The 26163-nt window shown below is 42.4% G+C and overlaps 1 protein-coding gene across 7 annotated transcripts in view; it reads left to right on the top strand.

Annotated features, from left to right (window-relative positions):
* Positions 1–4503: 4503 nt before the first annotated feature.
* LOC121074688 (multiple epidermal growth factor-like domains protein 6) overlaps positions 4504–26163 on the top strand; it is a 194819-nt gene continuing 173159 nt past the window's right edge. For 5 of the 7 annotated variants that reach the window (XR_005822483.1, XR_005822486.1, XM_040567077.1 and 2 more), the window contains exons 1-4: positions 4504–4902; positions 19614–19748; positions 20016–20125; positions 21592–21696. Coding sequence is in view for 5 of the 7 variants with exons in the window: in XM_040567077.1 (XP_040423011.1) it covers positions 4763–4902; positions 19614–19748; positions 20016–20125; positions 21592–21696 (490 nt within the window). In the remaining 2 variants the exon portion in view is untranslated. Of the gene's footprint in view, positions 4903–5267; positions 5430–19613; positions 19749–20015; positions 20126–21591; positions 21697–26163 lie in introns of those variants that run through there. The other 2 variants (XM_040567078.1, XM_040567080.1) reach the window with 2 other exon arrangements.

Here is a 26163-nt window from a genome sequence, read left to right as displayed (position 1 = left end):
GAGATCAGCAGCCTTTATGTAAGTAATTGTGAATGTGGGTTACATTTTATTTTCTCAATCAGATGTAATAGCTCCCTACAGAAATATATTCCTGACTTGAATATCAATAGATTTCTACTTGTTCTGTCAAAAAGAACTATTTTTTTCCCCCCACTTTTAGTAAGATTGCTTTGAGGTCAGATTGTTCAGGATATTCTGCTTTCTCCTCCCTTCTAGCCCTTCCTGCCCTCTCCTATGCATGAATCCCAAACATCAGCGAGAGAATGCAGTTCTGTTACACGGGGCAAGCGGGAGAGGAGAGCTGTTGGCCATTGATGGATGGACTGGAAGAGACGGGAACAGGTAGGATGATGACCACAAATTCGCAAGCTAGGCAAACCTTGTTATTGAAACCAAATTTATTGAACCTCATAGGCCTTGCTTCTCGTCATCCCCTGTTCTGGCGCTTGCGAAGCGATGCCCACGGCAAGCAGAGCCACCGCCAGGGTTCCGGTCCCCAGCCCTGGCCAGGTTTGCTCAAGCACACGTCCAGTTTGTCATCAGGCTTTGCGCAGGCTCGGCCTTTGTCGCAGCTAATGGCTGTGAATGGCTGTGTTGCTACCAAGTAATGGAAGAGGGGTCAGGGGGCAGAAATGCTCAGAAAGATAGAAATGAAGCAGGAATTTCGATTCAGAGCTAATGGATGGGGTTTGGAGGCTTCTATTAGCAGAAATTATCACGGTATTAATGTATTTCAAGCAGCATTTTTTACAGTTGAATACAGTGTTATTTTCTGAGTTATCCATTCCCTGACAAGTGGTTATAATCAAAACTGTCTGTGAGCACTATTATCAGAAACTTACTATTATATGCTGTAGGGAAAAATATCAGGGAATGATGCAGTGCCAGAAAGCTATTATATGTTTTTAAGACCTAGTGCAACACCAAGTATTTATTTATGTATTACTTTTACTTCCTGTCGAAGAAAATAATTTGAACTTAATTTTCTTGTCTTACCCAACTGCTTTGGAAAATGTACCTCCTGAAGTCAGTCCATAATTATGATTAACCATGAGGGCTAGATCCTCAGTTACTGTAAATTAGTGTTCCCCCCCCCTTCATTGCGATGGAGCAATGCCAATTCATTGCAACAGAGAAAGCTTCCAGTTACCTTAGTACGCCGCTTTTCATCTTTAAGGGTATCAACAAACCTTCTTTAATACAGTGTTGTACAGAACTTACTCTGTTTGGCCAGAAAAAACTTTAAAGAGGACTAAATCTAGCATCATGTTTCTAAAAGTCTTTAAAATTCTCTTGTACGCAAAATTAATCCTTTCAGTATATTCTGTTGTTTAATTAAATCAACAAAACTGCAATTGCTCTGTCATGTGGTCTGGCTTTGTAGGCCACCTTTATTTTCTTCTTAAATTTCAAGGTAGCCATATACTTAAAACTATTACTGTAATTCTAGCCTGGCTCTTACTGCTTTTTGTGGGGGAAGGAACTCCAATGAGACAACATAGAAAGGAAGTAATTACCTAAAAATGTTTATATCTGTACAGTTGACTATGAAATATAAAGAGAAAAAAATCATAAATCATAGGGATTCTGAGGTTAAGCGTATGAGTAAGCAATAATAAATTTGGCACTTTTTGATTAATAAATCCTCAAGAAAGCTAAAGATTAATCAGATTATTTTGAGTAACACAGTAAAAAAAATATTTTTAAAAGCGTTCTTTTTTGTGCTGCTCTGCCATGCTTTCTATCCAGTTGGCACAATGAAGATGACAGTCCCAGGCTAAGACTATTGTACAAAACTTCAGAAGTCCTGAGGATACACTGATGGGGAGTTTACATCTGAAAATGGATAGAATCCCTGCAACTTGTTCCTTCCCAAATCTTCCTTTCTCAGCATCCCTCTTTTTCATCTTGTGCCTGGAATTGAACAAACCAAATCCAAAGAGGTTTTTGGAACATTCCTAAATCAGGGATACTGTGAAGACAAATGGTAAATGTCTGTTACCCCAGCTGCTAAGTTAATTACTGTAATGGGAAACATCTTGAGAGAAGCATTGCATATGGTTATTAGCAATTAACCCACCACTCCAAAAATCACAATTCCTGCTAATAACAGAACACAGCGCAGCCTTTCTAATTACAATCTCTGCACGAGAATTTCTTTCTATCAGAAGGGAATGTTAAATCCTCTAACTAGCTACGATTTAAAAAGACTTGGAGATATCGAGAATTAGACAGAAAAATGAAAATGGGGACGGGTGGTGTGTCACTGACTCAGAGTTGTAGACATGCTCATTCATATGTGGAGACACACAGCAACTTTCACAACATGTTGTGGGAAGACAAAATCATCAATGACTGTTCATGGGGAGGGAAATATGCTTTAAAATGAAGAGGATAGTATGAGACTTCACGAGAGACGCCAACTTCTCTACAGAATTTGTGATCTCAGTGGTGTTGTAAACAATATGCTGAGTTTGATAGCGCATAGCAAAGGATCGCTCTGGAAACGGTAAGAATTTTCTGGTCAATAAAAGAGGAGAACAATGCAAACTATGTATTTTCCATCCTACAGAAAGTCCGTCGGTACTACATGGAGGGCATGAGGTGTTCTTTTTCTGACAGTCTGTATTCTGTGCAATTGGCTTAGATTATAGCTCACCTGCACAAAGTCACCAAGGGGAATCGACACTTTAGCTGCTCAGTTCAAAAGCTGGTTTAGCAGAGCAAGATGGGATTTAATTTATTCCTTTCACCAGGCAGGAAGAGAACTCTTTTGTCAACATGTTCAGTGCTCAGTTTGGTGGTGGGCATGATACAGTTTGTAGGTATCAAGATCAAAGATACGCAATTGTATAGCAAATAAGTTTCATGACAGTAACCGTGTCTGGTTGGTCACGGCAGGGACGTGTAATATAAAGGAGTCACTAATGCTGTATCCACTATCATTTTTTTCCTGACATTTCCTGCTGCTACCACTGTAAGAACTAGAATAAATGAGTCTGCTTTTACCTCCGTATTGTCTGTGTCAGGTCTGAAGATTTAACTGACTTGGGCACAGTCAGATCAATTATTCCAGTAGGCCTTTGAAACTGCGTTCACAAATGCTGGTTCCCTGCAACTCTTACTCATGTGAATCATCCCATTAAAGTCAACAGCCTTGCAGGATGTTCTCAATTAAAACACAGCTGAGGATAAAACATTATATAATATTTGAAGAAGGGCACATTGAGCAAACTGGGTTTACATTTCAGTTCAGCAGAATGTCAGTGCCGTAGCTCCTAACGCGTGGCCTGCAAGGCTTTCTGTGCAGATTACAAGGAGATGTTAAACTGCTCCGTCCTCAGGATCCAACTGCGGCTGTATTTCGCTACGTGCCCCCCAGGCAAAGGTTTCATCCATTAAGTGGCCTTCACCATGTAAGATGCTGAGAACTCTGCACTTCGGCATCTCCCAATTTGCATGCTGCTGTTCCATTATTCTTAATGACTGGGTGTAGTAAATATTGTGCATAATTTGTAATGATCTCATGCAGATCTGAAATATTAAATCATTTTCAGTGGTTTATTGTTGAGTTCTGTAAGATGGAAAAAAAAAAAAAGTATTTTTGAAAGACTAATTTAGCTCTACTGGAAAAAAATATCTGGGCAATAAGATCCTTTGCTATTTTGCGATGATGTGGTCCTGAAAGTAGTCTGGGTTGGGATGACAACTCAGGGCGTAATTAACACTCAGCCTTGACATAATGAAAGTCTATTATTTTATGAAGAAAGATTTTCTGGGGTTTAAGAAATAAAATGATTAGAAAACTATGTGCTCTGCAGGAGGTAATGAGATTAGCTCAACACAGGGTCCTGCAGAGTTAAAACTACTCCAGATGCAAGAAGAGCTTAGCCTTTCAATGGAAATTTCAGGGTACAATTAATCTGCTCTAGGGTCAGATAAGGGCTATATGTTTTCTTTACCATGAAAAAGAAATCAGTAATACAATCTCAGGGAGATCGTGCCACTGCAAGCTTCAAAGCAATGAACAATATAAGAACAGTTTTCTTGTTATGACTGGTAAATGTTTACCTACTTTAGGAAGGGCCTTGGAAAATAAAAACCATACAGGGAACAGTGCTTATAAAGTATGCATAAAGTAGAAACTGCTGGATCTTGTTACAGGACTGAAAGGAAGACAAATTAATGCACTGTGAAACCGAGGTTGACCCCTACCCTGTGAGGACTTCAGAGTACCCATGCGGTTCTCTCTGTCACAAATCCTTCTGGGAGCTAATTTGGAGCAACTCGAGACCAAGCCCCTTCCGCTGGGGTGGAAGGAAATCTCGGTCCCTTCAGCATCAGCTGGCTCGGGGCCCACCCGCGCACTCACAGCCCAGCGCTCGGTTAGTCATGGCCCTGCAGGGAGATGCAAACTGTGGTGCAATGGACCCTGACTTCTACCTAAGGTCATAAAATGCTGAAGGTGTGTTTTCTCCCATCTTTTATTTGCTGCTGTGCACAGTTCCCTTTCCAGGTCAGTTGGTGTCCCTCCTCACCCTGGCGAAGGGAAGGAGTTGCCTCCTGACAGCGGGGAAGGTCTGGAGGGATCGTGAAGACCGGTGGTCTATAGGGTAGCACAGAGCTCTGGGGTTTAAGGAACCACTCCTCAGCTCCCAGCCCTACGGTCCTGCCATCGCTAACCCAGGGCAGTAGCGCTGGTATCCCTCCTGCACGATGTTAGAGGCATTTATTTTTGCTGTTTCCTCTTTGAAGAGCCCAGATGCGATTGCAATGGGCGTCACGCACGCAGAACAAAGAAGGACCCGAGGAAAAAAGGAGAAGCCAGGACGTGGCTCTCGCAGCAGGGCCCAAACCCCTTGCCATCCCGGAGCGGGGTGGTCAGCCATCCTCCAAGAGCCGGTAACCTCCCCAAAACCACGACCGCACCTAACTCCACGCTTCATCCCTGAGCACAAACCCCTCCGCATCTCCCCCAGCACGAGTGGGGTCGAGGCGGGGGGAAAAGCCCCTTGGCGGGGGGTGAAGCAGAGCGACCCCAAAGGTGAGGCGGGGCTGGGGGAGCGGGGCCGGGAGCCCCCAGCCCAGGGGGACCCGAGAGGGGCCCCGAGGCCTCCCACAGCCGCCGAGGGGGCCCCGAGGCCCCCCGGCCCCCCACGGCCGCCGAGGGGGCCCCGCCAGGGGCGGGCCGGGGGCCGGGCCGGGGCCGCCCAGCCAGTGGCGTGCGCGGCAGCCGCTTTAAATGATTTGGAGGGCTGGGGGCGGCTGCTGAGGGTGCTGCCGAGCCGTGCTCTGCCTCCTTCCATCCTCCCCTTCCCTCCCTCAGCCATGGGAGCGGGGCCGGCCTCCCTCTGCCTCTCCCTCAGCCTCTGCTGGGCGCTGGCCCCCCGGGCGCCGGGAGCGGAGGAGCCGCGGCTGCAGCGGGGCATGTGAGTGGGGTCTGGGCTGCGGGGACGGGGTGTGGGGTCCTCGGTGGGGCTCCTTTGTCTCCGGTGGTGCCGTACCGACGGTCCCCCCCCACTGCTGCCAGCATCCCGGTGCTGGCCGCGGCTCGCAAAGTTTGCCCGGGGGTGCCCCGCGTCGCCCCTACGTGCAGGTTTTTGGGGTCGGGGAGTTGTTTTGGGGGGGGGGGGTGGTTCTTGTGGGGTCTTCAGCCCCGGTGGGGAAGCGGGGGTGCTGGCTGGACTTTGATTGAGGGTCTGAAATGGGCTCCAGGGAGGGTATCAGCATCCCTGGGGCTGGTTCTGCCTTCCCGTGTTAGGAGGGCTGCTGGCGGAGCTGCTGCTCCGCGCCCCCGAGGCGTTTCGGTGAGCTCTACCTGTGGGGAAAAGCAGCAGAGGCATCGGGGAAGTGAGATGTGGGATCAGCCAGGAGCGATATAGGGCAGGGACCACGAGCAGGCAGAGGTGAGCGCAGCAGAAAGCATCCGTCTGCGGCTGCCGGCACAAAGGAGCTGGACCCGCACCGGTGCCTGGCGGGCGGCGAGCGGGGGAACTTTCCGGGGGTGTTCTCTGACCGATACAATAAACGTCTTTTGTTGCAAGTGTAAGGTAACATTTTCATCAAGAGATCTTTTTCTGGTCAAATTCTAACCACGAGTAGCTGAAAACGTGCACAAAACCTCAGTCGAAGTTTTTGCTCATCGTAACTGAAAATGTAATTTCTGGAAACTGTTGCATGCTGTGCATTGGGCGCTTCTTTCTCTGCAGAGCTCCTGGCTAGTGTTAAGAAATAACAAATGCTACCCTCACCGCCATCCAAAGAAAGCAATCTAACAACAGACTTTGGAGATATATGCGCACCTCAATTCCTAACCTCTTTGTTCATCCTTTTTGGGGGCTTAATTCAACTTCATCCTACTCTTCCAGAATTCACATGCTTACCATTTGGTTCACAGTTAGTTATTTCTTCCCCAAAGTGAAATCCGTCTCACATTGGTTTCCTATGAAATGCCATGCAAGTCCTCAAAAACCACCTTAAATGCATTTCTAGTAAATATTACTCCATTTTGCTAGATGGGTACTGCTCTAGCATCACACTGCTTGGAGAAGTCAAGTTCACTTTCTGCAAAAGCATTCTTCTTTATGAAGTGTTTTGTCTTTCTTTCAGGCTTGCTTCTTTTTCTTTTTATAAGCAATTATTCTACTATGAGGAAGCATACCACTGACTTACGTTAATCTGTTTGCATTTAACATATCAGTAATACCTGTGATCCAGCACTTCTCGAGCTGGAGGTGGTGTTAGTTGTGAGTTGCCTCCACGCAATTTTTTCTTGCTTTTATCTTTTTAAGGGTAGTGTCGTGGAAAGAAGACCAGAAACATTCCCTTTTGGAAATGGCACCACTTGTGAATGTTGCCATTGTGAATGGCCGAGTCACTGGGGGCAGCAGGGCTCCGTCAGCCAGCTGCAGGCTTGGGGGGGGACGATGACTGGGACAAAACCCACCCCCAATACCCATGGCAAGCCTTGGGTGCTTTTCCCACATGGAATATTTGTGAAATTACTATAATTTGCATTGCTTTTGTTGAGCTAGGGCAAGTACAACTATTCCTCCCCTCTCCCTTTACCCTGTTCAGTGTCTTTGGTGCAAGCAGAAGCCCAAGAAGCCATTACCCCGTAGGAGGAAGCCTCCAGCTTTGACTTGGAAGCAGAAATGTCCAAAAGGACCCTTGTCACGAATCACCTCTTCTATTAATTCAGTTTTGTTCTTTTGACATTGGTCATCTGCAGTCAATGGGATAAGAACAACAAATGTATCCCATGGCACACGTCACGCTGGGTGCTTTCTTCTTTAGCATTTGCTGTTGTTTTGATTGGGGTCTTGTGTGGCTGAGGATATACAAGATATTCTTCATAATTGTTTTTGTTCTGCTGCTAACTCAAGTGTTTGCTCCCAGCTAAAAATGCAAAGGATCTGTGTGGATGTTGGTATTCTGCTTCAAAGCCCCCTGAGGAGATTTAATGTAGAACAGATTATAGGATGACTAGCTATTTCCATCAACCATGTTTCCAGACAATTAGCCCTTGATGATCTTGTATTAGAACTTTGGAGAACAGTGGAGCAACCAGAGCACAAATACAGTTTTCACTGAAAAGCAAGCTATTTAGGCCTTGAAATGAGGAATTAACCATTTCTCATCATAAAGTTTATCTTGAGCAGCTCATTCTGCTGCAGTAAGCTCAATGGTTTAAAATTAGGGATATAATGACATCTTAAGTATGATGTGCATCTGTTTAATGTTGAGTTTGCTGCACAGAAAGCTGGGGGTTGTTGTGGGACAGGGCAGAAATGGGAACTAGGAGCAGAAGGCTTGAGTTCCTGTCAGAAGAGGAAAATCCTGCTCTAGAGAAATATTCCATAATTCTAGAAGTATGGATGCCTGCTCATCGTTACCTGTACAGGACAGACCAAGAGGCAGGACTGTGCACTAAAAGTGATCTTTCTTAGCAGGGACTGGGACACGACTCAATGAATGGCTTCATCTGTTCCCAAATAACGTGAGTGGGGGCTGCTAGCAAAAGTCATGAGGCTGACGTTGTCCCCTTCCACATCAAGCCCAGGGACTTTCTCTGTGGCTTTGCAGGCCCAGGATGACATTTGAGGGGGCTGATTTGGTCTTAGAGGCTCCACTCACAATTTTTCATTAAAGCCATTTTGTTTATTTTTTGACTGCTCGCTTATTGCAGCTGCATATTTTCACTCCATCCATAAGCAAGAAAATTTGGTTGCATCCCACAGAACACCTGGATTTAGAGCCGGATTTCTGGTTTAGTAACAGCTGTCCAGCTTCCTCAATCCCATGGGGCACCATAGGCTTACAGGCTTACAAACATTCCTCCAGATAAATCATATTCCCCAAAGAAAACTCTACAATTCAGGTTTGTGTCTACAGCTGCAACAGTCAGGTAAACTTGGTCCTCTGACTGCAACAGTGATCGGGTTATAAAGGTACAGGATTGTTGCCGCACCCTGCTTCACTGCTACCATGTGGCTATGGGCGCTGTTTTAAAGCAAATAACAATACTTGATTCTTTCAAGCAAGTAGGTATGATTAAAAAGGGGAAGTCCACTTTTTTGAGGACTAGAATTTATTTCACAATAAACTACTGGCAAACAAAGCAATTCCACATGACGAGATGCTTCTGGATTTTGATTCTTTCTGCATTGATTTCTAGCATTTAAAGTGGCACGCAGCTTGCTCAGCTGTAACGAAGTCATAAAAAACTTTCTGTAAAGTATATGGTGATGTATCTTAATCTTGGAGCCTGGGTTTTTGTCATGATACTTCTCAAATGATGAGAAAAGTAGGTTGTATAATCACTTCTTGGTGAGAAGTTGTCCCCGTGTACTGGCAGTTTAACCAATACACTGTATTTTCACCTCCAGCGATGCCAGCTTGCAGGTGTGAGTAAAGCTTGTGTTCCTAGACTTAAATAAGGGCTTGATATATGTTTGGGTGTGGGAACTGAAATGAGTAATGTAGGATCTCCTGACTGTGTGAATGGAGTACTGTGTGTTCACAGACCTCAATGCACGAAAAAGCTTGTGGGTTTTCTAGTGAAAATGAGGAGATGACTTGTCACTGCAGGGTATTTGAATTTGTAGCTCACATGTTAAGTCTTTCTTACCAACTCTCTTTAGACCTTGGCTGAAGTGATGGAGGCAACTTGCAGGCATTGCCAAATTCTAAATTGCACTACTGACTTCTACTTAAATTTTTTTTTCAGTAGAAATTGCACATACTTCTTGCCAGTCCTGCCTGCCCAGAATCCATAAGGCTGCAGTAAACACTCAGTTCTCATTAACACTAGATAGCTCCATCCCTGGAGATTTGGATAACACGATCCTAGTAAGCTGTAAGCTTAAATGCTTTGGGGTCAAAGTCATGAAAGATTTTTTGTTTGTTTTATTTTCTAAGTGCTATCCCTCGTCAGTATCCAGTAGCTGTTGTTAGGAAAGCAAATTAATATTAAAGTCTGAGATATTTCTCATCTCTGTGAATATGAACATCATGCTGAACAAAAGATAAACACTGCCACTAGCTTCTGCACTACAGTATGTTGCCACCAGATAGAGCTCATGCTGGTCCACCTAATAACACAGAATCGTGTCTCAAGAGTTTGCATTTAAAGCTTCCGTTTCAAAAGAGTTCCTAGAGGAAAACTAACTTAGAGTTTAGTCTTTTAACAGATGGTAAAGGGCTCTTTTTTTGGTCCCCCAGTATATTCGTTGGCAGGAGGCTTAAAGATAGTGAACGAGTATCATCCTGCTGTAGATCTTTTCCTGATTTATAACAAGTTTTTTTTATTCTTCAGGAGAAAAATGTGATCAAGACTTCCCCCTAAACTCTGAAATAGCCATAAAGCAATGAAAAGACGTGGTCATAAAACCTGATAGCCTGAAGTTGCTGTATTTTTCAAAGATGAAACTGATCTGATTGACTGTAAATTATTTTTGGCTTTATTAATGTCTGTTCTCGTAACAGATACATCACATAATGTACCTACAGGAGGCTTAGAAGTTAGCCACCCATAATCACAACAGCTGATATACTATACAAGCCTTAAAACAGCAAGGTTAAGACAGGTAAACCACTGCTCCCACTCACTTTCAATGGGATTTAGGTTTAAGTTACTGTTTGAAAATGCACCCTGAGAGGAGAGACCTTGTCAGCTTCTCTTCAGATTTAATCGTGCGGCATTCTGGAATGTTGAGCTAGTTTAGTTATTGACGCACATATTCATTATGGTGGTGTAAAACCTGGTCTTTGGACAACTCCTCAGCAGAACCTCCTTCGTTGGAAACGATGCTTTGGCTCTCAGAGTTAACAGACCATATTGCAAACTCATGTTATTCACCAATTAAACACCTTCTCTCTTTGAACGCAGTTAATAGATTTCCTCCTTCTGAAATTCAAACCTGTTATTGCTTGCGTTCTCTCTAAAATCTATTGCTTTTAATTTCTTTCTGAGGAGAAAGAGACTTCCTTTCATTATTGCTGAACCAAAGCATTTAAAAATTGTGTACGGAACATATGTAGTCTGTTTTGTGCATTGGATTCCATGCTGGTCTTGGTTTAAAACTAGTCATTAATTGTTCTGGAGGTGAACTGGAGATTTTCGCCTTTTGCTTGAAAAGGTGCGCGCTTCCAGATACATCGGTTATACAAGCTGAGCTGTACATCCGGCTGTATTTCTTTGTGTCTTTGACCTGTGGATGAATATTTGATCCCACGTATGTGAAAAGAGGAAAGTTATTTAAGTCAGAGTGCCAAAGCTCACCTCTTGGATTCTTTAGCAGAAACACAATACCATTTTCCATTAGTAAGTCACAGCAAACACCATGCACACTTCTGTTCAGCAGACAATGCTATGTCCATACCGTGTTTTTACCTACATTAATTAATTCAATAGTGAAAATATATCACCTTAGCTTTTGTGGCTAGAATTCATAAAATACTTAGATCTACCAAAATTGCTTGATGCTTAAAAATTATATATATAAATAGGCAACTTACATCAGTGGTATCAACCTGAGGATTTATAGGGGTGTAAATACTTGGAATATTTTAACACTCAAGTTCTTACATGCCAATATTTTTTTCTTGCATATATTGCATGTTACTTCAAAAGTCAGCTTTGAAGAAAAGAGGTTTTGGCTATAAGCTGTTAAAAATCTGACATCTACCAGAAGAGAGATGAGCAAGTCCTAGATAATGGTTGCCAAAGTGAAACAGAGGATTTCACTAGCTTCTCATTAGTTTCACTGTCAAGCAACGCAGTGCTCACTGTAAACAAAAATGATCTTTTTCTCCTTCTGACTCAAGTGGTACGATATTTTTCAGAGGCTTTCATTTTAATGTTTTAGCATCAGATCCTCCTGTGCTCTCTTGCCAAGGGATATTCAAGTGTGTGTACCTGGCAGACTTGCTGGGGTTACTGTTATTATTCGCTCTTCTGCAGTGGAATGATAATTGAGCCTGGGTACACTTAAAGTGAAATTTCATCTAGACATGATTACTGCTACTTTTTGCCTTCCTCTTATAGCTTCCCATTTCTTTAACCTTCAGTTTTGTCTGACTATTGGACAATTAGTTGCTTTCGTCTAATGGTGAGTCCATGCAACTGCTTTGTAGCCTCCTTATACCAGAGATGCCATGTGTTTATCTAATTGTGCTAGAGCTGGCTCCTTGGGGCAATGGTCCTTAGGCTGTCTGTAAGGCAATCTGCATGCTAGAAGGGTTTTGTCAGCGCTGCGCGAGGCTCGACGGGTCTGGTCACCAGCAGGTGTGCCGGCTCTCCTGGGTGCTGTTCTTCCAAGTCACTTGTTTAAAAATAACAGCGGTGTAGAAATAGGTGGAGGTATGCAGAAGGCATCTAACAATACTAAAGCCAACAATAAAGAACATCCTGGACTTAAGAAGCGGCTAATAACAGGTACTCTTGGCAAGTATTTTGCTATTTTAGTAGTGATCTTTTTACAATAAGCCATCTGCCAGAGTAGTCCTATTGACATAATCTGGTATTCTGGATACAGTAGACACACGCAATGTGCATGACTTCCCTGAACGTGAATGGAGACGAATATCTGGAGGTTATCAGAATTGTATACCAAAGTGAGGAAACTACATTTGCCATCTCCTGTGGGTCTGTGCTTTACTTGATGCTTTACCTGGTCCTGCAGAAGCCAGCCAGTAGCAGAAACGATGCAACTGGATGTTGCTGGGGGTATGTGACTGTATTTAAAATAAATAAAATAACTCCTTGATTTAAGATGTAAAAAAAAATAAGTGACCTAGCAGTCATAGTTAAATGATCTGGATGCGCATGTTTATCTTCTACATTTCTTGCTAACAAAAATAGATTATTTTATCTTGGGGGAGGAGGCTAGTTAAATAGAAGCTAAATGACAGGCGCTGCAGTCTGATAGCAGTAGGAACTAAAAATCTTATTGTTGTTATAATAGCTGAGTGTGTAATTAATCATCTCATATTGATTTGCTTTGAATCTAGATGCAGTGCACAAAGGCTGAAAGAACCCTCATGTTATTTAGCTGCTCCATCTAATCAGAGAGAGGATGTGAATAAGACGCAGTGTTGCATTAGTAACCTGTGGGGTTAGGAGAGTCTTCTGTGGTGCACTTCCATCCACGGATCCAGAGAACAGCAGTGATAATGAGACCTAATCTAAATGAGCTTGATGCTCCCAATCTATATCCCAGAGGGCATATAAACATCACAAATATTGATACAGGATCAGCAGAGAGCAGGGATTGATTAGTGGTCAGGGGAGCAGGATGTTCTAATTGTCACTGGTAGAGCTGATTAATTTTATCTGAGAAATGTGGGGAAGTGGATCTTAAAATAGTTTAAGGGCAGAAAGGGGAGTGAGGCAGTTTAAAAAGGAAGAAAAGCCTTCTCTGTCACTCCAGGCTCTGTGAAATATTGCTGCTATTAACCAGTATATATCTATATACAAACTTTATGTATCTGTCTCTCTATAAATATTTTTAACTTGTTCTTAAGACCTTTTGTTTCTGTGCCCTATTTTCCATTTTTTTTTTTTTTTTCAGACAAAATTTGCTTTTTCTTTCTACATGCTGCTATCTATAGCAAAACTTTAATCATCATCCTGTTTGCATGCAACGCCATGCTGTTGACTTTCTCCCCTAGAGCCCGTGGTGTTTCTTCATGGGTTCAACCTGCTCTTCTGGAGTTCTTTTCTGAAAGGAGCTCAAGGTGTTTGGGGTATTTGGAGGAGAAAGGAATGTACAACTCTGCTCTAATCAAGACTGGTGCATCTCTGGAGCAGGACCACCAGTTGCCATCACTGCAGCGGAGAATTTGGCTTTGAGTACAATCTATTTCCTTAAGGAAAGTTCTTGCTTATCTTTTCAAACTAAATCTGGAAAAGCATGCAGACTCTTCTGCACTCCTATTAATGGCATGAAAGGAGGGAGCACTAACAAATTAGTGTTTTGAAAACCTGGAATTCTGGCAAGCTGCTTCTTATGGAAGACTTCATCTATTGACTGCTTTGTGGAAGATCAATAGTGTTCAGACTGCAAATTCCTCAGCTGAGACAACACAGGCTACAACATCCTCCTTCTTAGGCAGATGTTAACAGCCCTCTGGTTCAGTGCAGTGGTGTCACTCTCTTAGTCCCTGTGGAAAGGCCTAAAATCATTCTTTGCTTCATATTCATTAATGTTTTGACTTTAAGTTTGCACTGTTGAAAGAAACCTTTAAGGATATCTTGATGTGTATTTGCTCTCACTACCATTAATTCTACCTATTTTTAGCTTTTTAATTTTAAGTTGGGGAGAGGGAAGGTGGGTTGATGGAATGAGAGTTACTTTCTTTGTCATTCAAAGATCCAGGTGTTAGGGTTGTGCTAAGAAAAATCTGTCCCGTAGAGACAAGGTACCTTTTGAAATGGGGGAGCTGCTCCCTTGCTAGCTCTTGTGTGTTCAGTTGTCCTCCTGTCTCTTCACCTCCATCTCCCCTTTCAGACCACACATGCCAGGGGTGTGTGCAGAAAGCTGCCTCCCTGCTCCCCTGAGCAGATGGCCTGTACTCGTAGCTGTCTTTTCCTTTGTTATGTGAAAACAGCGTTGTACTTCAGTTATTGCTACATAAAATTACTTACGGTTGGCTGATTGTGTGCAAAAGCTGTGCTAATATCCTTTTCTTACTTTCAAAATCAGTGGGCAAGAATAAAAAAGTTGTGTACATCTCTTGGGAAATTGTAGACCTGCTGCTTCTATCACCCATTCTCTGCCATGGGTTATGGGAAGGCTGCAGCCGCTTCTCTGGGGAGCTTGGTTGAGATGCTGGTGGTGGTGGTGAGATGCTGCTCACCAGCCTTCTCAAATGAAACTATTTCTCCAACGCTATTCTGTGTCGCCAAATCCGTGCATTCAGAAATCAAGAAAGCACTTGTATACTCCTGCCTTGTCCATGTGTCACATCCCCTTGCTTCTCAGTTGAGATTAATTGTATTTAACCCTTTGGCTTTTGAATCTATAAGAAGATTTTTTGCCAGCTTCTCTTGAAAACCACAAGGCTATTCTGAAGGGAAGTTGAGTCTGGTGAAGGTGTGTGCTTTGGGGATATAGAGCTGTAGAGGAGATCCAGATGTTATGAAGTAAAAATGTGAAGCAGGGTGAGTAAGACCAGAGACCACCAGGCTTGTGGGCTGCTTCCAGGAGTGGACCCCAAATGGCCAGTGAAGGCTGTAAGAGAAGCGTGAGCATGCAGTAAAACTTTGCCTGAAATAACTGCTTCAGCCTCAAGAACGTGAGACTCAGGGACTTCCTGAGCCAGGTTTGCAGTCTTCCTATTTTATAGACCTCCACGGGTGGTTTTTTTGACCGCATTTTTGTATGACGATGCACATACCCTTTCAAAGTCTAAACATGGGAATGAATTATATCCCTCCTGGAAGTGCTTTTAATTTTTCCCTTTGAACTTCTCCCGTTGTGCAGTGGTTCCCAGGCATCACAGCCATACGATTAGCCAAGGCTGCTCGTGCTTCGCGCTGGTCCAATTACCTGTTCATTAGAATCTCAAGTCCTGAACTGGAAGTGTGTAGGGTGGCTTTGTTTAAAGGGCACTCTCCTAATGCAAATATTAAATGTGAGCTTTCTGACTTGCCCAAGTCAGACTGACAAGCTAATAACAGCCTCAGTGTTAGTTTTGGCTAACAGAGAACATCAGTATTAAAAGGTTTTAAGGGACTGGTGTATCAATCAAAGCATAGAACATAATAGACATTTATGTGTTTGGCATATTTTAACACTTAAACTCCCATTAAGAAATATTTTTTGAATGCAGAGGGCATGGGAGTAAAAGTGGAGATCTCTTCGTCCAATTGTACCATTATATCCACTGGAGGCTTCACTTTAGTCTTAGATGGCATCTACTTGGCGGAGTGTCGTAATACATAACTGTGTCTTCCAGTGGTACTTTTGTTCAAGAAACTGGTTAAGCTATAGGTAATGTATCAAAAAGCCATGAGTTAGATGGCTAAAAAATGGTACATTGAGTGCGGGGAGTTGGGAAGATTGTTAACTGTCGGAGAGGGCACGTGTTATCCGTCAGTTTTGCCAGCAAAGGATTACACGCTATGCGATTGCTGCAGTTTAATTATAATGTAGCAGAGGTTTTGATATCTGCCTTTAAATTATCCCAAGGGCATCTTGGGGGAATGGCTTACTTTGAATAAATCTTAATAAACAAACGACTTTATGCTGCTGCCTCGCTTTATTCTGCGAGTGCCATTCGATCCTATTAAGTACATCGCAGAAGTCAATACAGCTATTCCTGGGAACATGGCAATGGCACACGAGTAAGAGTTTGTAGGATGGGCTCAGCGTGTCGTTACAACAATTGTCAGCTTCTCCTTTTATTTATGGGGGAACGATGTAGATGAACGTGCCTTTATCTGGAAAGTTTTAGGCAATTCTAATAAAAGGAGATATGCATGAATTATCAGTACATGATGTTCTATTCACTGGAGGGAGAGTCGTTCTAAAAAGCCTGCTAAGTGAGGCATGGTTGCTAAGTAAGGCGAGGGTTTTATTAGACCAACTGACGTAATAGAGAGGGAAAAAAAAAAGCAGGCAAGATTTTGGGCATACAAAGAGCTCCTTTGGCTCTGAAACAAACAGCAGACTGCGCTAAGAAAGGGTCGGGAGCAATCGCTTTGAACTGAAGCTCAATATGTTGAACGATGGGGTAACTTGAGGGGAAGGGGTAGCTGGCACACATGGGGAGGGCTGTGAAGTGATGGAGATGACGTGGAAACACAGAGGAAGGGGGGCTGCTGGAGGAATTTGAGGCAATCTGAAGCTGCGCTGCCACTGTCTTCTGTCTCGCTTTGTGGTGTTGGCGGCTATAGCTAGGGCAAACCCGAAGACTGGAGCAGGGCAGCAAGCGGGCTGTGCAGTGGAAGAAGAGCCTGGAAAAATGGGGAAGGGATGTGAAGAGATAATCCTGGGCCAGGCCAAAGCATCCACGGAAACCATCCCCTGGAAGTTCAGGAGAGACGGGCAGTGGGGGAACAGATGCGCCCTAACCCAGTGCCACTGAACCTGTTATTTTCAGCCAGCAGTATAGGCATGTGTTTCAATTCTCAGAGCTGGCTCAAGTTCTGTAGGTCTCCTGTGAAGAACAGGATTAGGAGGCACTTCTAGAAAAGTGAGGGAAGGCTCTCGGTGACAGCTGAACCTTCCTGTATTTTGTTGGTTATCTGTCTGAATTCCCTGGTGTCCTGGGTGACTGCTGCGTCGGTGCTTTCCAGGAAGACCCTTAGTGGTTGGAGCATGTAATACCTGTTGCAGTACAGATGTGTAAGAGATTAATGGCTTGTTATTTTGGGAAAAAAAAAAAAAACTAAATGTGATCATTGAGAAGACTTGTACTGTGTGTTTGTTGAATGGTCTCATTACAGATGTGTGGTGGTCCACTGAAAATGTGCCTTAGGATAACAGAGATTAGCAGTCACTTCAAAGCCTGGGGGAAACGGGCATTTTAGTTCAGGGACTAACTTCTGTCGAGATAAGGGTATCTAGTATGAATGTGCTGTGTATGGCTTGCCAGGAGATAGGTTGCCTACTTAAAGGAAATTATGAAAGAAAGCGCACAGCTATATGCTCTGGTTGCCCTATTGGGAACTGTTGTTATTTTATGGTGGTTTTTGTTTGTTTTAAACCTGCTCAGTTTCTCTCCTGGAGTGCTGCTGTCAGATGAAGGTCCTCTTTGCATGGAGGTGGACACCCCTCAGCTGGGGAGGCCCTCTAGGAGACCTGCCTGGATGTCCCCTGCTGGGTGTTGTACACGACTGGTGGTCCCCAAGTGTCGGGAGTCTTCTCCATAGTAGCGTGTGGGTTGCTGGGTTTTCATGTCGACTGGCAGGTTTGTCACAAAGCAGGGCTAAAACTGACAGAGGGCAGGCATCATTGAATTGTGGTGTCCACATTTTCAGTTCTCGTATTACAGATGCTACCTGGGTGTCATAATTTTGGTAGACTTCCTTGTAAAGAAGCAGGCATGGGAGCCGTTAGAATGATGGAGATGAGATTATGACTTGGCAACAGTATTTTTTTTCTGCATTTTTTGAAGGTGGAATAACTAAAACCTGTGCTGGCTAATGATTAAATGAGCCAGCACCTGCTTCCTCCTGTGGTTCTTCTGGTGACCGAAATGCAGGGAAGTCACTCGCTTTCTGGGGTTTGTTTCAGCCTTTTGCTCTATGGTAGTCTAGGCTTTTTCCTAAGTATGTAATCAGTAAAAGTGACCATGCTTATAGTATTTTCCTGTTCTGCAGAGGCTTAATTTAATGATGTTTGTAAGCTACGTGAAGACCTGCAGATGAAAGATGTACTTCTTCATTAGAAAGGCTGCCTCGCGTGGTACTCAGCCATAACAGGGAGACGTAAAGTACTTTGGGCCTTGCAGATAAAAACCGCCATGAATCTTGAATGAGATATCTACACGGGATATTGTTACTAATAATAACTTTACCTGCCAGGCAGCTGTTGGGCTAGAACCATTATCTATTGTATTAATGTGGAAAGAAAAGTTGCTTTCTCTCACAACTTCACACTGACGCTTCCTCAGTTGACAGAGGAGGTGAGTGTGTATTCCTCTTGGATATTCCCTGGCCTGAACAGGGGGCTCTCCAACCAACATTTCTGGAAGAACTCGGCTAGCTGTATGACATGGCTGCTAAAATGGTGAATTTACCAAATGGTAACCAGATTAGGTATATGAAGTACATGTATACCCCTTTATTTTAATCCTAAAGGTTTAAATTTGCAAAGCCTCAACAGCTAAAGCAGGCTGCTTGGAAGGAATTCATTAAATTATTACATTAGTAATCTCTAAACTACTCCAAAAATCACTGAATTTCAATTTTGATACACTAGTTTCTCAAAAGACAACAAAAAAGCAAGCTTTCTTGCTTCAGCTGGACCTGGTACATACAGCACTTCCTAATTTACATCAGCAATGAAATCAGAGTAAGCCAGTATCTCTACAAAACCATCAACTTGTAACACTTAACTCGTTATTTTTGACCCTCCATACCTTGTGGGATGTTGCTGTGTTTTAACCAAGGCTAGCTAGCAGGATGAAGATTACATCTCATCCTCCAAAGCAGCTCTTTTATTTTGCTCTTGTTATTCTTGAATAATCAGCCGAGAACAGCTACGCTTCCTCTTAAAATTTCATGTGCTTCCCTGAGGGGGCTGCTCGCAAAGGGGGGCTCCTACAGACTGTCCCTCTTCCACAGCAATTTAGCTAAATCTCATGTGCTCTCGAATCAATGGTAGAGCCTCCCCAACTTGTGTACAGCCTGAATTTCACTGTATACTTTGTTTGGTTTACATGCTGTTTTCTAAGGTGGAATCTGCTTTCATTATTTATATTTAGAGCCTGGCTGTTTGGTGGCACGAGCTATGGAGGTCAGTGCCTGGAGCTGTCAACCCAGGCCATCAGCCCAACGGTGGCCAGGCAGCAGGGTTCCCAGCAAATTCAGCACAGGCACAGAGCCTTTCAGGCTCCCTCACCTTAGCCATCAGCTTTTCTGCTTGTGAGGCACCATCCTTTGTCAGCAGCGCCTCATCTGAAAGGCTATTGTCAGCTAGAGACAGCAAAGAGGGTCTGCTGAGTCCTCAGTCAGATCCTGCTCAGGTGCTTCACCTCCCAGTTTCTGGGAACACGGTACGGTCGCGTTTTGCTGCCCTAGCTGTTCAGAGAGGCCAGCTCACGTAAAAATTGCTACCAGAAACGTGTTCACACTCGTGGCTTATGCGACCAACACACTAACAAAGTCTTGGCTCCATGAAAGCCTGGGGAACGCTTTCTTGCCGGTCTGAGTTCAGTAGGTTGTGGTTTGTCAGGTGTTGCTGCAGTGTGCTCTTGCAAGAGAGCTGTTTGAGATCAGCTCAAGGAGAAATCAGTCACAGAAGTACGGTGTTTTTAAATAGCAATGTAAAATCTGTTTCAAACTCTTAATAACCATTGCATATGGAAAAATATACTTAGTTATGCTTAGACTTTCAAATATCGTGTTAAAAGTTATGTATTTTTCTTTTCTTTCCCTTAAGGCCAAATGTCTGCCCAGTGTTTGAGTTGGCACTAGTAGGACACCAGCAGCCATGTGTTCAAGCCTTCAGTCGGATGGTCAAGATGTGGAAACAAGGCTGCACAGGGAGGAGGTGGTGTATGGGCTATGAGAGAAGGTAATTATTTATTGTTACAAATGAATTCTGTTACTGAAAATGAGTGCAAAGTTCTTATTTTTTTTGTGAGGAAAAGCTGTAAACTGTTTCATCTCCTGAAATATATATATAATGCAACTTAATTATGGGTATATCATGTCTTGCTGAGACATAACCATACTTACTACATATTTAATATTTTAAATTTGAGTACAGTTTGCTACTGATGAGATGCAAATAAGCTAAATTTGAGTTGTGACTGTTCTCCTGAACTAATTCTCTTCAAAGGTCTGGTTACTACACAGTTTACAAGCAGGTGTACAGAATGGAGCATCAGACTGTCTATAAGTGCTGTCCTGGATGGGTCCAACACAACAACGAACCAGGCTGTTTGCACTGTAAGTGGATAGCAAAACTGAAAGAACAATGCCTGATCATATCCTTGGGCATTATTTTCTTACTGAATCTTCCTTCTAGAATTTTTTTCTTGCTATTTATAACTAGAAATTTCCTCTATAAAGAGAGAGTCTATTTATGGAAAAGGAAACTTCTTCTAAAAATACAAAAACTGTTGTATGCAGAATCCCCAAGTAACCTTAATTTTGAGCTAATCAGAAATTCAGTTTCTACAGCTTATAGTTGTTGCAGCTTTTTTGTGCCAGTGTGGCTTTGACAGGCCAACCAAAGTTATTGCTGTTACCCAAATTATGCAAACAAATCTGCTGTAAGGCACTTGTTTCTTGGACATAGCACTCCTTGTGGAGTCTGCCTGGTTTGGCTTTTTCACTGCTGCTGTTGCCATCGAAGTAATTGACTTTCTACCCTGCAGTTCTCCATCTGATGAGAACCTGTTCCTATTAGTAATTTTTAATCATGATTGGATGTTTTCCTAAAACATGGAATTAAATTTAAATGATGGGGGAGCATTTTAACCACTGTTAACAAGACATGAATAGAAGATAACAATCTACTCACTGTTCAGTTTTGCTACTGTTTTGTTGGTAATTATATTTTCTGTATGAAAGCAAGCATCTGGTCCTATGTATTTTTTAATCATTGTACCAACCCGAGGACCACCTTCAGAGAGCTTGCTTTTATGATTCTCTTTACACTTAAAAAGAAAAGAAAAGAAAAAGAAAAAAGAAAAGAAAGAAAAAAGCCTGAAAGGTATTTCTGTTAGTTTCAGTGTGAATCTACATATTTAGCATGCACCTGTTCCATTGTAAGAAGTCAAAGATATGTTTACAATCTGTATTTTAGTCTCTGGCATAAAGGAATATAACATTTAAACACCAGTGGTAATGTAGAATTATCTTCTTCCTGAAAGAGCAGTGAAGACTTGTATTGAATTCTTTAAGGCACCGAGCTAGCTGGATTATTCTCTTATATTTGATACTCTATGCTAATTTGGCTCCACTATGTGGAATTTAACCTATTGTAAGTAAATGTGTGTTGGAAGATGGGAAGAGAATTATTGTAATTCCCTTGGACATACGTAGCATCTTTTAATACAGCAATGTTTCCTAATCATTGCTGCATTATTCTCCAGTAGTTCATCTCTTCTGTCATTCCACATTCAGGTAGTACATTCAGTCCTAGGAAACTGTTTTCTGATTCTGAAGCATCTTCAGGTTAAACTGCATCATCCTGGTCTTATTTTTATTAAAATTAAATTTCATTTCAACATGGTAGTTGTAGCCATGATAAAATTCGTTGCAGTTTAACTTTTCAATTTAAATAAAAGGATGAATTCCATTTACTTGAAAGTGCCTGTTACAGCAGGCTATGAAAGAAAGAGGCAGTTCTGGAGAATCCTTGGCACAAAATAAACAAAACCCTGTTTCATTCTGTTTGTGTGTACTAGTGCTGTGCACTGCTGGCACTTGCTTCAATGGAGGGAAGTGTTCTGAAGCAGGATCTCAGATGTGCCAGTGTCCTGCAGGATTTCAGGGTCCTCGCTGCCAGTATGGTGAGTCAAATGTAAATTGTCTCAAACGTATCTGTGTGAACTGTGATTTCATGATGTTTGAGTAAAAACATAGCAAGATATTTGTGTCTTTAATAAATGTTAACATAGAATACTGCAGAGGTAATGAAGTCAAACTAGCTATTTGGCCATTATTTTTCAGGGTTAGCCTCTTGGTATTGAAATTTAACAAAGCAAGATGAAAAATGAGTTTGGATAATAACAGATGAATTTCTCTAAAGGATAATGCCATTGAATATTAGTGGTGGTGTCCTATGGAATATCATTATACTGCTTGCTTCTGAATGTGCACATTCTTGTGGCACTCTTGCTAAACTTCTCAGTGCTTCTTTAAGCGTGGCAAGGGTAAATTGAATCAAAACAGGTTGAGCAGTAGGTAAAGTACATAGCAAATGAGCCAAATGTATTAATGGGCTTTCTTTGGTGCCTCTGAAAACAAGAAGGCTGGTTTTACAGATTGCTACTGAATATTGTCTAGTAGTCTCAAAACACTAACCTATACACTACTCCTTCACTCTACATGCATTTTAGCACATTATGTACTAAAGTCTATGCAACGTAGGCCATCGCTCACTCTTAATGGGAATCCTTGCCTCATTTGTTGGTTCTTGATCTGACAAACTTGCAATGTGTTTTCTTGCAACTCATGTGAATTAAGAATATCACATTGCATAAAGCTCTAAAATTATGGAACTGCATCCTTATGGCTTCTGAAAAGGGGTGGAAAAAGTCAAAAAGTCATCCCTTCAAAGTAGGCTCTGATGGAGACAAAGGATTTCTTTCGTATTAAACAAATGGTATTTTTTCCTCAACAGAAGCACATGGTTTGGTTCAGAAAGGCAGGTTTTTGAATATTTAGTCTTTATAATTCTAATATGTTCATATTCATGCTTGGCCTGTGTCTTCTGAAGTGTAAGTGAGAAGGGATGTGAGGACTTTATTTACACCAGCAATCCCTTCGAGAGCTGAAAAGCTAAGCCCTGTGCTTGATACATGGCATGTATTATACTTGCTTCAAAACCTCTGTCATTCTGATCTCTGGGCTTCACCAAGGCTTATGTGTGGGACTGGGTCTTGCATGACCATGCCAAAACAACTCTGTATGGGTAGCAGCCTCCCCAAGTGAAGGTAATAAAGCAGCTGGAAATGCAAAAAGTCAGCAGACATTGCAACAGGTTTATTTCATTGGAGCCTGGTAATAGACAACACTTTTCGTTTGTAAGCAAGCATTTAAATAAAATGCAGAGCACTTCACAATGAAAATTTCACAATGAAATTTCTGCTGACATCAGGCTATGGCATGCCAACATCTGCCTTCAAACAGTATTAGTTCAGTTAAGAGAATCCTAAGGGTAACGCTGCAATTGTTGTTTCTACGGGCAGTGCAGAAATACACGGGTTTGTATGTAACTTGGTATGAACCAGCACGACACCAATGAAGATTGCTTTGTTATTGACTTACAGAAGAGCTGCTGCTTCAAGGTAAGCAGGATTAGGATCTCTAAGGAGCCCATATAAGAAGCTTTTACTGAATGCAATATGTCTCAGCAAGTTCTAAACTGTCTTCTCCAGTTTTTAGTCTTCCTTCTGTTGCCTGGAAATACCTACAACACTAAAGCATTTCCAACAGGCAGATTACATGGGTGCAGCATGCGGATAGCAGAGGTCAGATTTTCAGACTGAAATGAGATTGTTTTTGCAGTGTCCGCAGCCACCAACCTGTGAAATAAAGACTGCACAAAGTGAGGTATCCTGCCGTTCTTGCTCTTTGCAATTGGGTGAAACTTTATCTTGGTGGTTTGTCTGCTTTCTATTGATTCCTAAGGCTTGAATGGAATTTCTGTAGTCATCATTTTCAGGTTTATACAGTAGCTGCTATCGCAGCCTGGCAGGAGTGAGTTTATAAATTAAATTCTGAAGGGAAAAACTCCTTTCTGAAAGAATGTTATGGCCATTTCACCCGCCTAATAAAAGCATGGTAATTTAGAGAGTAAGGCCTCTTAACCATTGCAGGCATCTCCAGTCAGGCGCTTGTGAGGCTTGTATCACCATATTTGTTGCAAACAAAACTAAGGAAAATGCACTGTGGAGCTAGCAGCCTAAGCATCTGATTTTTTTTTATCTGGCTGATATTGGAACACTGCCATTTTTAAGTAGCATGAGTTTAATGTGACTGCATTACTTAACTGTAATATGCTGTTTTAAAATAATCATTAAAACTAGCCTATTCCTCCTTCCATACTTGCATGTGAACTTTTACTAAAAAATTGTTTTCCTTCCTGCACTTAACACAAAGGACAAGGAGACCTCTCCTACTGGCACCTTGTGCTTTGAGGATTCAGTAGAGCAGATAGATGAGTGCCAGGCAGGCCACGGTTTGTTTTTTGGAATATGTGCTAGAAAGTGCAAATAGAAAGGGTTATACTATGGTATGTGAAGCTGTCAAAGGGGACACTTTGGTACAGAGATGCAATTTCCTGTAACCCTAAACTGTGTTCCCTGACTGTCTCTGGCAGGAGAGTTCAGGTAGCCCTCAGGCTTTAAAGGGGAAGGGGACTCTACCTGGATATGCAGCCACAAAGAATCTTGCAAAAAGCTGGTCGTTTGACATCCCTGGTCATGACCTTGGTGTCTGCCACCTCTGGTGTGGCCTCTCTTAGTTCCCTGACAGAAGAGGAGGAACCACTGGTGTTTCGTAACCGCTTGCAGCAATCTTGCTCAAGTGAGTGCACGTACCCTATCGTATGGGCCCCCTCCCAACCTCTCTGCTCATCTTTTCTGCTCCTGCTATTCAGTGTTGACAGCTAATCCTGCAGTTATGTATGTGCAGTGGCTCTCACAATTTCTCTGCTAGGTACTGTGATCCACAGAAAACATATTGCAAAAAAGGGAATAGATTAAAATTAATTTCTCTTAAACAAAACACACAGGGAAAACAACACCCCAAAAAATGGAAATATCCCCAGAGTCTTCTAATCTGTTTTCCCCTGTTCCTTTATTTGCCACTAAGCTTGTTAGTAAGTAGGTCAACCTCCTGGAAATCAGGTCGGTACATGCTCTGCACTGCTCTGTCCAACAGAAAGTTTGGGACCCGCTGTTGCGAATGACTTATGACATCCTTGTGCACCAGCGATTTGCAGCAGGGGTGATTATTCACAATTGGCATGATCAAATCTAATGACTTCTTAAAGGTATCATGGTGTTCTAGTAGCCTGTAGCACAACACTATTTCTGATAGATGCTGAAAGGGTTATGGTTCCTGTAACAAACTTTAGGTAATTGTGACTAGAGATACAGTAACGCATCTCTCGTATACTTCACTCCGTAGTTCTATTATTTTACCCACACTAGCAGCGATAAAAACTTAGAAGAAAGATTTATGAGTGAAATGGCTGAGCTCCTCATATAGCCATTACAAGGACTCAGTAACAGATTGAGCTGTCTCTTTCATTGTCTGTTGCAATTTGTCTTGCGATAATAGACTTATATCAATTACAGTATAAACTTGTAACCTCTGTTTATTTTATTTTAACTTGCGCAGAGGTTGAGGTTCCTATTTGTCTTGAATCCAGCAAAAGGGAAGAAAGACTTGTAATAAACAGAAATGGTAAACTCAGTGCCAAGAGTTAAATTGGCTGCAGTTCTGGTTTCAGTTATTCACTGGTTGTCCTGGTAAACTTGTTCAAGGCCTGCTAGCCACCTGAGCTGGACGTGGAAGTGAATTAACTTGATTTAGCTTGTTTAATTCAGCCCTGGAAGTTGTACTTGGCCATGCAGCTAGTGCAAGCATTCCAAATAGTACAAACAGAGGTAACTATTTACTCCTTGTGTAAATAAAACCGCCCAATGCAAAAAGGTTTTGACTTAACCGTTTTGTTGTCATACCTCGATTTACTGCTGGTCTTACAAAGTGCCTCCTACTCTTCAAGTATTAATGTCAGAGAACTGGGCAGCCTTTATCAGTTTGACCAAAACAAAAGCCCAGCATTACAAAGGCTTTGCAAAAAAGCTATTGCAATCAGACATGGGTGACTAAAACTGAGCATCTATGAGAAAATGGGTATTTTAAAAGTAGGCATGGAATGACCAAGGCAGACTTGTCAGAAGATGGCAGTTGTTATCTTAGTCATTGGAGGAAAGGTAAACACAAAGATGGAATATTCCAATGTCCTATAGATTCTAAGTGTACAGCTGCTTTGATTTACACTGAAATGTTTGCCGTAATGCAGGTCAAACTTTAAATTCTTTTACACTGGCTCATGTAGACTACCAAAGGTTACATGCTTGGCAAGCATTCTCTACATCTTGAGAGGCAGTGTGGTCTACTGAATTCAGTGCTTGCCTGATATTTGAGATAAGAGCTTTGTTTTTCACCTGCCACTGACCTTGGATATGAGTTCAATAGCTTTTAGCAAATTATACCACTATGCCTCAATTTGTTTCTATATA

This window comes from Cygnus olor, chromosome 9, assembly GCF_009769625.2.
Source record: "Cygnus olor isolate bCygOlo1 chromosome 9, bCygOlo1.pri.v2, whole genome shotgun sequence".
Lineage (NCBI taxonomy): Eukaryota > Metazoa > Chordata > Aves > Anseriformes > Anatidae > Cygnus > Cygnus olor.
This window is presented reverse-complemented; position numbering and strand designations above follow the sequence as displayed.